Source organism: Gossypium raimondii, chromosome 10, assembly GCF_025698545.1.
Source record: "Gossypium raimondii isolate GPD5lz chromosome 10, ASM2569854v1, whole genome shotgun sequence".
Classification (NCBI taxonomy): Eukaryota; Viridiplantae; Streptophyta; class Magnoliopsida; order Malvales; family Malvaceae; genus Gossypium; species Gossypium raimondii.
Window position 1 is genome coordinate 17358431 of NC_068574.1, and position 12020 is coordinate 17370450.

Genomic DNA, 12020 nt, shown 5'->3' on the forward strand with positions numbered 1-12020 from the left:
GGTAGATCCTGCAGATGAGAAGGTGTGTAGGAGTATTGTTAGGTGTCTTATGTGCCTCACATCCACTAGGCCAAACATCATGTACACTGTAAGTGTTTTGTCTAGATTTCTCCATTGTGCAAGTGAAATTCATATGATTGCTACAAAGAGGGTGTTAAGATATTTGAAGGGGACACTTACATATGGAATAAATTTTAGCAAAGTTGAGAAGTTCAAGCTACAGGGTTATTCTGATAGTGATTGGGCTGGCTCAGGTTGTTTCTTTTGGTTTTCAAGAATGTAAGAGTTGGTGGCTCAATCACCTGCGGAAGCTGAATTCATTGCAGCTACAACTACTCTGAACCAAGCCTTGTGGCTGAAAAAGCTAATAGATGATCTGCATTTGAAGTAAGAGGGGAGTATAGAAGTGTTTGTGGATAATCAAGCTACTCTATCTATTTCACTTAATCTTGTATTTCATGGAAGAACAAAACATTTTAAAGTCAAGTATTATATGCTGAGGGTAGTACAAAAGACAGGTCAAGTAAAGTTGGGTTGTTGCAGATCAGAGGACTAGGTGGCAGATATTTTTACTAAGTCTTTCCATGTTAGTCGATTTGAGTTTCTTAGGAACAGACTTGGTGTCTGCAACACTTGAGTCAGGAGGAGAATGTTAGTGTTTCAAGGTTGCAACTATTTTTTAAAAAAAAAAGACTAAGTCTTAAGGAGATTTGTTTTGTTAGTAGAAGTAGGAGTTGTTAACTTGTTAGTAGGAGTAGTAATTTGAATTTTTTGTTGAGGTTGTTACTTGAGCCTTGTATATAAGGGTTGCTTTGCTAATCAATTATATCACCCCTTCATTCATATTTTTTTCTATGCTTCAATAAGTTCTTTACTAAACCAATAATGTGAAACAACAATGATGATCTTGATATTCTATTTTTACATTATCCTTTCTCACGATGCTGTTTGGTTTGGCAGCTCTATTGGTCCTTAAGACCACTGATCCTCATCAAATTTCCTTATCAGAATTCATTTTTCATTGTTGGAATCTTACTACTGAGATTAAATGGAAGTGACATGAGTTTTTTTGAGGAAAAAAACATACATTGGCATAGGAGATATACACCTTGGTTACAGTTGTCAAAGTTACCAATGAAGTTGCATGAGATTAGATAGTAAGGGAAACTAGTAACTGGCCACCAGCATCTGCTAATTGGTATGTAAATTTCCTTTTTGTTTGTTACTACCTTATCTTTTTTTTCTTCCTTCTATATGTTTTTATATTGTAAGAAAATACAATAATTTTACTTTGATCAACAGTATTTACATATGAAGTAAACTCAGGCTCCGTTGTCCTATGCTTAAGTGATGGGCTTTTATATTAAAAAGCATTTTCCATCAAAAGCAATAAAGAACCCATTTCATTTGGAACTAAAATTTTAACTTATTGCAAGTGCTTTTCAGCAGATGAAAAGCAGAAAAATTTAGCTTTTCCAGCTAAAAAGAACTTTCGGGTTGTTCTTTTACATTTTTAGCCACACCACACATTTGTTCTTCTCTGCTGGTTCTTCTCTGCTGGTGCTGGTGTTCCCGACGGCTACCCTTTTTGGTCCAAATTTTGTTCTCTGCTGGTTCTCTGCTGGTACTGGTGTTCCTCTGCTTGTTGGTTCTTTGTTCCTCTGCTGGTGCTTGTTCTTTGTTCCTTTTCTCCACTTTTCAAAAGCCTCTGGTTCTTTGTTCCTCTTCTCCCCACCACCGGTGAGTTTATCTTTTTTTTCGTCTGGGTAACTCCATTTTTTTCACATTTCTTTTACTGCTGGTGATGTCTTTGGAAATTCTGAATATTTTTTATTTTTTCCTTATTTATGAGGTTATTGAGAAAAATATAGACATTGAAGGAATAAAAGAGAGAAACCAATTGATTTTTATATTATTCTAAATTGATTTATTAATAATTTGATTCGGTTTGAGTACTCTTTGGTTTTAGACTACTGAATTTCTGCTTTCATTGACGTGATTGTTGCTCCTCAACTCTGTTCCACCATTGAATTGCAGCTTCAAAAATAGAACCTTTCTAGGTTCAACCATAGGTTTTCACTTAAAAGAAACTTCTACCATGACTTCCAATCCTAATATTCTTCAACGTGTACCTTCTCATGAAAATTATCCACTTTTGATCTTCACTCATCGACCACTCAATTCTAGGGCTCTTCCAATTCAGCTCTTGCAAAATCTATGAAGACAAGGGTTATAAGTGGAACCTCTATTCGTGCCCATTTGAATATCCACGTCATTTTTTTGTCACAAAGCTTGTATTATCTACAACAATTCTTCAGTCTGCACCTCATCTTGAACACTGGGCATCCAATCATAGCTTTAAAAACAATTTCTAACATAAGCTTTGATGCCTATTTGATGGAATTTAAGAAAATATGATGAACCGACAAGGATTATATATTATATTTATTAAAACTCTATTAATGATAATAAATCTACTACGAAAAATTATATTAATCCTCTAGTAAAATATTTATACGAAAAAACTCCATTTACTATGCAATGGACGGTTTTTCTATGTTTTTGAGCAAGAAGTTTTACCCAAAATATTTATCTGAAAAACTCCATTTACTTAAGCAAAAGTTGCTTCTTTTATCTTTCTCTTTCTTTGTTGAGTAGCATTGTCGGTTATATTGGTTATTTTAATATTATATCTATATATAACACTAATGTGTATATTCGCTATTATTATTAATTAATGGTGGGAGAGTGTATCAAAATGGAGTCACCCATAATATTTTTAAATAGTTAATTGATACAAAAATAGATGTTTCCTTAGAATAAAGACATACATATCTTTTCTTGTTATTTGTTCATGCATATAGCTAAAATTTTGATACATATGTAAACAAATATACTTATGTGACATTTGATTTTCTTGATTGTTTCTTGGTAGAAACAAATCATTCATTATACACAATAGATGAGTACTTCGACGGTTGAAGTTAGTGATGAAAAAGTGAAAGCAATGTGGGATAAGAGATTGACTGAAATATTTTGTGATATTTGTATTAAAGAGATATTGAAAGGCAATAGGCCTGGTACTCATTTCACAAAAGATGGATGGTTGAAAATAATGACCACCTTTGAGAAAGAAACGGGCAAGGGTTTTTCACAAAGACAACTTAAAAATAGGTGGGATGCCCTAAAAAAAGAATGGAAAGCTTGGAAGAAACTTAAAGGCGAAGATACTGGTCTAGGGTGGAATCCTATAAAAAGAACTGTTGATGCATCGAATGATTGGTGGGAGAGTAGGCTCCAGGCACATTAATAATTCTGAATATTTTTTATTTTTTCCTTATTTATGAGGTTATTGATAATTACTGCTATTAAACTATCATTTTATATGTAGGTTGTGCCTGAAGCTAAAAAATTTAGAACATCGGGCATTGATCCTGAATTCGAAGCGAAGTTGGACCAAATGTTCATGGGGATAGTTGCAACAGGTGATAAAGCATGGGCACCTTCTTCTGGTACACTCCGTAGTGATTTTTTTGAAGATGTTAACAACGAAATACCTGAAGAGAATGAAGAAGAAAATATGAGAAATGATGTTCACATTTTAAATGATGTTCACATTTCAAATGATGTTCACATCTCAAATGATGTTCAAATGGATGGAAACGGTCAAAAAAGAAAAAAACCCTGAGATATCAAGTTCACGTTTTAAAACTAGAAGAAAGAAATCCTCAAAGCAAATTGGAGGGTTTGCAAGATTATCTAGTCAAATAGAAAAATTATGCAGTGCAGCTGACAATATGAGTCAAGCCACATCTAGTTTGACTCCTGTTATGGATCTATATGGTATTCCATAAGCAGTCAAAGTGCTTGACAGCATGTCGGAAGAAGTTCCAGAAGCTAGTCCGCTATACTTTTTCGCACTTAAATTACTGCTCAATAAGGACAAGCGAATTATGTTTTTATCAATTAATCCCAAGATTAGAGCTTTATGGCTTAAGACGGAAATGGAGGATAGTTGAAAATTTTCTGATCTTCTAGGGTTCAAAGATATCTATTATGTGACTAGCTGACAATGCTAAACTAGTTTTATCAATAGATATTTATGTTTGGTTTTTGGATATTGAATTTATGTTCTACTTATTTATGTGTAATCTAGTTTTATTAATAGTTTTTTATGTTTGGTCTTTAGATATTGAATTTATGTTCTACTTATTTTTATTAAATTAGTTTTATCAATAGTTGTTTATATATGATTTTACAACGTAAATTTATTCACAGGTGATGAGTATAGTTGACGATTACAACGGTGATGAAAGTGATGAAGAAAGAGAAAAGAAAGAGATTTTACAACGCATAGAATGTTTTAACCGATTATTTGTTGTTACATCTTCTTCCGTGCAATTATATTACGAGAAGTATATATTGAGGCAACCATGCATGGATTCAAAACAGTCAGGTGAGACATGGATCCGAGACATCCTTGATGGTCATGAATCACGTTGTATGATTAATTTTAGGATGTCTAAAATGGTATTCACAAGTTTGTTGAGAGTTTTGGAGACAAGATACAACTTGCAAACTTCAAGAAGCATATCTTCTAGTGAAATGTTGGGAATTTTTTTATACATCTTGGGCACTGGAGCAAAAGTTTCCCAATGTCGAGAAAGATTTCAAAGGTTTGGATCAACAATAAGTCGACACTTTGCAATTGTGCTTGAGAAAGTTTCAAGGATGGCCACTGATCTAATTGCACCTGAAGATCCTTTTTTTAGCTCAATACCCGAACAAATACGTAAAGATTCTAGATATATGTCGTATTTTAAGGTTAAAATTTAATTTTATATTATTATAGTTTGATATATTTGGTCAACTAAAAATATGTACGAGAGTAATATGATTATTTGTTCAGGATTGCATAGGTGCAATTGATGGTACTTACATTGCGGCTATTCTCCCACCAAATGAACAAATTCTCTATATTGGAAGAAAATGTATCCCGACTCAAAATGTTATGGCAGTATGTGATTTTAATATGTGTTTCACATTTGTCATGGCTGGATGGGAAGGACCGGCACATGACACTAGAATATTTCTTAATGCAATTCGAGATCCAAAATACAAATTTCCGCACCCACCAAATGGTTAGATATTTTATTTATATGTGATTTTTTAAATAATAAAGTATAAGTTCTTTAATTGATAATTTTTATAAAAAAAATTCTTGAATTAATTGTTTGTTACTTTATGACTTGTAGGAAAATATTACCTTGTTGATTTTGGATATCCTCAAATGAAAGGTTATCTTGGGCCATATAGAGGTCAGCGATATCATTTACCTGACTTTCGTAGAGGTAGACCGATATTTGGTAAAGAAGAGATATTCAATCATTCACATTCATCATTACGTAGTGTGATTGAACGAACTTTTGGTGTTTTGAAAAAAAATGGGTCATTTTAAGGGATATGCCAAGTTATAGTTTTGAAAAGCAAACGATGATCGTTGTTGCTACAATGGCAATACGCAATTTTATCCGAAAACATGTCGGTCAAAATGATGCAGATTTTATGGAATACGAAGATATTAACTGGGCATATGAGAATAATATTGATTCAGAAAATGCGCATGGTCGAGAAAGTGATGATGATGATGACGACGACGATGATAGTGATGATGACGGTGAATCAAATAATTTTAGTGGTTTTGAAATGGAATTAACAAGAGATGCTATAGCTTCTAGTTTAATGAATTCACTTTAAATTGTAAATGCTATTGTAAAAGTTTTAGTATTTATATCTGATATATAAATATTATCCCCTTTTTAAAACTTCAATCCAAATATATGTAATATTTTAATTTGTTAGGTTTATATTTTCTATGTTATGTTAATATCTAATATGAGTTATATATTCAAATACATTTTAAAATAAAATAATACAAATGTGTTAAAAGCATTAATAAAAATAAAAATAATTTTATAATAATACAATTGTGTCAATATCTAATTACAAATATTTAATTATTACATTTAAATATTTAAATATAGTTTATATATTCTAATTAAATTTAATAAATAATTAATATTAATTACTTAGAAATATTTAAAACTAATATTATATATTAAAATATTAACAATAAGTTATAATAAATTATTTTTTATATTTTTGCTAAAATATCATAATATTAACTAATTTGAACATTATTTAAATACATATTTGTTACTTTATAATATCATGTCTAAAATGGACATTTTATTCTTCAAAAGACTTTTTAACAAAGAATACCAAACACTCAAAATTTTCAAAAGACTTTCAAAAGTCTTCTCAAAATCTTTTCCACAAAGACTTTTCAAAAGAATGAATAACTAGCCTCGATGTATTCTTGTCCCACAATCTCTAATATTGGACAACGTGCAATCTATTGAAGGTACGAGGGTAGCTAACAATTAATTAATTAATGCACATTCAAAATCTCAAAACTAGCCTTGCCAAAAAAAATCTTCAAAAAATCAAAATAAGTGGGGTTAGCATTATAGATTTTAATATAATGTTTAAAACTATTTATAATATATCTCTAATTTTTAAATAGAAGATAATGTATTTTAATACATTTGAACTCATGTTTTCTTACATCGACAATGATATCGATGTTAATCAAATTAAGATTCAATTAACAAAATAAATAAACTTAATCCAATTGTGATTATTGTTATTTGTTAACGTTGCACAAAACGAGTAATATCCTCCCATTTTCCTTTAAAGGAAAAAGAAAAGAAAAAGTAGATGAATGCATTAGTTTCATATTAAATAAAATATCTTTTAATTTTCAAACGAAATACGATTCCTTTTTGGGCTTCGTGAATATGCTTCATTGATTATGTTAATTGAATTTGAGCAAAAGCCACACATAAGAAAAAAAAAAATGGAAAAACACTAATATATTGAGTAAGCTGATTTTATAGTCGTTTGCTTTTACTATTACTAGTCGTTTAGTGTTAAACATGGAAAGGTTTAAATGAATATGATATCTCATTTCACCCATTCACGGGGACACAAAATCTGCACAATCTTAAAAAGGTTAATTCATGAAAAGTTAGTCGTTCAGTTACTTATTTTATAAGGTATAGTAAAATATTAAAAATAAATATTTAAAAAATATACATGCTAATTTTTAAAATTACTTATGAAATAAAAAATAATGCTAGTGTATAACTATTATTTATACAATGTAATTCTTATTTTGAAATTTTATAATTTAAGGTTTTTTACTTCAATAATATAAAATAAATACCAGAATAGTATAACAATATTAATATTCATGAATCTATACAATTCTATAGTAAATAACTAGTGCCGCCTGACCAATCGACGACACCCCTTTCCTCTTAAAAAATTATTTTTTGGGTGAAAACCTGACCAATCGATGATACTCGTATTTTAAACCCAAAATACATACTTTTTTTTATATGTATAAACATAAAAATGAAAAAAATTATTTATTGGTGTTGCGGACGTATCAGGCAACACCTTATTGTTTTTAATAAAATATATTTTTTTAAATTAAAAAAAACTGATATAATAATTTTCGGCTATTGAAACCCGAGCCCGTGACCGACGGGTCACATCTGCAACAGGATGTCAGGCCGGTGCCATCGGGCACGGGCCCAAGCTCCAATACCCGAAAATTGTTATAACAATTTTTTTTAACTTCAAAAAATTAATATAAATATTATTTTTTCTTATTATAAAAGGGGTTGGTTTGGTCCCCCAACCTCCACACCAATTTTTTCACCTGTTGAAGGTCCCCCTCCCTCACCACCGAAGGTAAGTTCTAAGTTTCCCCTTCTTTTGTTTTTTTAGTGTAATTAATTATTTTAATAGTAGTTTAATAATTTTAAAGTATGTTATTTCGTTAAGAAGTTATTACTTATTATTCCTGAAAATCAAAATCAAAATATGTTTTAATTTTTTAGTATAATTAGTAGATGCTTGTACTAATTAATTTGTATCTTTGATTTTTTTTATATATATTACAAACACTTGAATGGTCTCTCCTTCCTTCTCCACAGTCAAAATCTCCCAAGGTATTTATTTATTTATTGCTATTATTATAATTATTATTAATAGTTTACAATTGTGTTAAAAGTTTGAATTTTTCAGGTATTCAAGGCTTTGTTTTCAGCTTTATAAGTATACTAGCCTTTGGACTATATCCATTGAACTATATGTAGTTTTCTATATTTCACATTTTATTGGTTGATATTATTTTCTAAGGTAAATTGAGATAAAATTAATAGTTTAAGTATTAGTACTAAGCGTGATTTTTATATTATTTATTTGTTAAGTTGAATATTAAAATTTTATTTGTTTTTGCAGATATCTATATAAATTCTTTAATTACCGCAGAAGATCACGTAGTTAGGATGGTCCATTTACCGGTAAGAGAATGTTCTAATGTTGTATGTATTTTTTTGGCATAGTTGCACGTAACTTTTTATTTAATTGTGAGATATTAACCAATTTTTTAATATGATTAGGGTCCGTACCGCGTGACCATGGTCCGAGCTACCAGCCAGACGCACGGATTATGCCCTACTTAGATGTCGCGAGATTTGGATCAGTAGCATTAATCCGTGTGCTCAAGCTGAGGGGGCGACTTAATATCGACACTAGTTGAGTGGTGGTGCCCAGAGACGCACACCTTTTATTTACCATGTGGGGAATGTACCATCACACTAAAGGATGTCGCAATGCGATTAGGGCTCTCCGTGGACGATGATGTGGTAATCGGTTCAAGCGGCATAACAAATCTTGCGGCACTCTACTATGACTTGCTTGGACGCTCTCCCAGTGATGGTTCCGATAAATTTACGGGTTTAGAATTTTCGTGACTGAAGGCAAATTTTGAAACATTATCAGATTATGCAACCGAGATGGAGAAGATACAGGCTGCTTGAGCCTATATACTACAACTTATAGGGGTACTTATGTAGGATTCCAATAATAATAAAGTCTACTTGATGTATCTGTCTTTACTTAGTGATTTGCAAGCTGCCCATTCCTACAGCTAGGGTTCGGCAATACTAGCGACGCTATATCGTGAGCTTTTTCGGGGGACAAAACACAAAACTGTCGATATAGGTGGCAGCTTGATACTGCTACAATCTTGGGTGCTATACATGATGCCATTTCTGGTATCAGTGGGTCACCAAGTACATGTGTTCCCACTTATGAATAGGTAAAAAAAATTTAAATTTGGATCAAGATTTTTTTCATGAAAATATTTCTAACGAGTTTGGTTTATATTTTTAGATGGTATACTTGTCTGAGCATTGAAAAGTCGGAAGCACTCATTGTATACCGACAGATGATCGAGGCATACACCAAGGATAGGGTAATTTATTTTCAAATAATTAAATTATATTAATGTTATGTAATTAGTTTATTTATTAAATTACGCTGTAATTATTATTTTAATCATGTGTTTAATTGTGCAGTTCATGTGGATGTCGTATATCACGCCGGATGTTGCTTCCGTCATTCCTCCGTCGACTAGAGCATATGCAATCGTGTGGTGTATTAATGCACCCATTATCAATATTCAAATGGTGGAGTGGTATGCCAGGGATCAAGTGCTTCATCAATTCGGGTGTCGTCAACATATTCCTGACGTTCCTATACAATTGGGAAAATATGTCCACAAAATTGACAAGAAAGGGAAACATGCAAAGAATTGGGCATTAGAGCATCAACCATATATTGTGTTGTGGAACGTCCGGTTGGAGAGAAGGCCTTATTTGGAATCATGTTTTCCTAATTTCACTCCATTGAGGGGCTACCAATAGTGGCATGTGTGGAATGGGTTGCCCTAGTTATATGGTGGTCGATTGATGTTAGTCCCTCCACATATGGAATGACGAGGTCTCCTACAAAGCCGTCCTGACGGCCTATCGCGGATGTGACCTGTTGGTCATGGGCCCGGGTTCCAATACCCGAGCCTGTTGGTCACGGGCCTGGGTTCCAATACCCGAAAATTATTAGATCTATTTTTTTAGCTTAAAAGAAATTATATTTTATTAAAAATAATAGGGTATCGCGTGATAGGTTGGCGGCACCAATAAAAAATATTTTTTTTCCTTTTTATGCTTATACATGTAAAAAAAACACGTATTTTGAGTTTGAAATACAAGTGCCATCGATTGGTTAGGCTGCACCAAAAAAAATAAATTTTTTTAAAGAGGAAAGGGGTGCCGCCGATTGGTCAGGCAACACCAGTTATTTACTGCAAAGTTTGCCTAGATTCGAGAATATTAGTGTCATTATCCCATTCTGGTATTTATTTATTTTATATTATTGAAGTAAAAAACTTTATAATTTATCATCTGTTTATTTAAAATGTAACTCGATTGATTCCTAACCAAATTAACATTTTAACATATTATTATAATAATGAAAAGGACATGGATTCAAAAAATATACTTATTAAAAGAAATATGAATAAAAATAAGCTACCCAAAGTAATTAGGGAAAATGTTAATAAGGGCGGTTCATGGTTGATTAATATGATATTTAAATGAAGTATGATTGATAAAAAAGATTTAAAATGAAAAAAGTAATTCAATGAGTCTTTGTAAATGCCGATTCACGTCACTAACATTATGATGGTTGAAATTAGGTATAAATTTGGAGTGGGGAATATGGGTTGTTTATAGTATTGAGGATTAATTAATACTGCATTTGGTATACCACCAAATAGGTAACAAATTATTTGATTTGTCTCTTGTAAGTCGGTGGGCTTCAGGATGTCTTCTTGCAAAGTAATGAAATATATATATATATATATATATATAATCTTAGAAAGCAGTTCATTCACTCCAGAAACTACATGCAGTGATTCATCTAATGAAATTGAAAAATATAGCAGTGAAAATAACTAAATAAAACAATAGCAGTGCTGGATCTAACATTAATTCAAAGTGAAACTAGTACTTAAAGGAAATAGAGAAGCAAAAATAAAAATACCATGTATATATTGAAACACTGCGAGCAGTGAGTGAGGGATAAGACTCTAAACCCTAAATTCGAAAAGAAAGAAAAAGAATCAAGAGAAGAAGAGGGTGGAGCTGGATTCATCGCTTGGTTTGTCTTGCTTGGGCTTTTTCTTTTGCTTCTTGTAAGGGATCCCCCTTGCCTTGGCTTGACTTTCCCTCACCTCTCTTAGATAAACTCGAATAGCACCGGTGGCAAAAGGGTTGGACTCAGGTGACCCTCCATTTTCTTCATAGGCAGCTCGAAGCCTCCCAATAAGAGCATCAAGGCTGCCCCAAGCTTGCCTAAGGGGGCAAGTGCAAGGAGCAGGTGGTTCAGGCTGTCCGTAGAACATGCAACCTTGGAGGTGAACCTTGGTCTTCCCGAACTGATCCAGATATCGCAGGAAGTCTAAGACATGGTTGGAATTGCACTGTGAAAGAGGAACCGGAGGCCGCTGGTTCTTCAAGTACTGACCGAAAGTATTCCAGTCCCTTCTCTTCTGGGACTCATATCGGCTAGGTGATGGGGGTTGGTGGTGATCGGCAATCAAGGATGATCCTTCGGCTATATCCTTCCCTCTCTCACTGGACATATCGTTGAGATGGATGTGTATGTTTGTTGGTAAGGAAGGCAGGCAAGTAGAAATAGGGGGGCCGGGAAGCAAGGTAAGGGAGAGGAGGAACATGAAGTTCACATCATGGGGCAACCAAGACACGCCATTGGGCCATAAGACGTTGCTTTCTCTCCCTCTTTTTCATCATCTTTCATTTCTGTACATTCTCCTCTATAATTATACTATAAAATTAGCTATGTATTTTCCCTATTAATCCAATGCAATAATTGATGTTATTTGTCAATACATTAAGCTCTTATCATGTTACTTTTGAAATACCTTTAACCCCTATTGCCCTCTATGATTTCTTTTTTTTTTTTTTTTGGTATACCAATGAAAAAGTAATAAATCAATATATCTTAAAATGATAACCTCGTTG

General features: G+C 32.5%; 2 protein-coding genes and 1 long non-coding RNA gene across 3 annotated transcripts; 2 read left to right on the top strand and 1 right to left on the bottom strand.

Moving 5' to 3' along the window:
* Nucleotides 1-1392: 1392 nt before the first annotated feature.
* LOC105778207 (hypothetical protein) lies at nucleotides 1393-4167 on the top strand. Its single transcript, XR_008190186.1, has 2 exons — nucleotides 1393-1740; nucleotides 3392-4167. It is a non-coding gene; the product is annotated as a hypothetical protein (long non-coding RNA).
* A 4203-nt stretch (nucleotides 4168-8370) lies between these two features.
* LOC128033681 (serine/threonine-protein phosphatase 7 long form homolog) lies at nucleotides 8371-10204 on the top strand. The gene is made up of 4 exons (XM_052621605.1): nucleotides 8371-8435; nucleotides 8535-9235; nucleotides 9310-9391; nucleotides 9495-10204. The coding sequence occupies exons 2-4, from the start codon at nucleotides 9177-9179 to the stop codon at nucleotides 9840-9842; spliced, it is 489 nt and encodes a 162-aa protein (XP_052477565.1). The 5' UTR covers nucleotides 8371-8435; nucleotides 8535-9176; the 3' UTR covers nucleotides 9843-10204.
* Nucleotides 10205-10935: 731 nt separating this feature from the next.
* On the bottom strand, nucleotides 10936-11821 carry LOC105775810 (protein LIGHT-DEPENDENT SHORT HYPOCOTYLS 10). The gene has a single exon (XM_012598316.2). It carries the CDS (start codon nucleotides 11711-11713, stop codon nucleotides 11099-11101), a length of 615 nt encoding a protein of 204 aa, XP_012453770.1. The 5' UTR covers nucleotides 11714-11821; the 3' UTR covers nucleotides 10936-11098.
* Nucleotides 11822-12020: the final 199 nt, after the last annotated feature.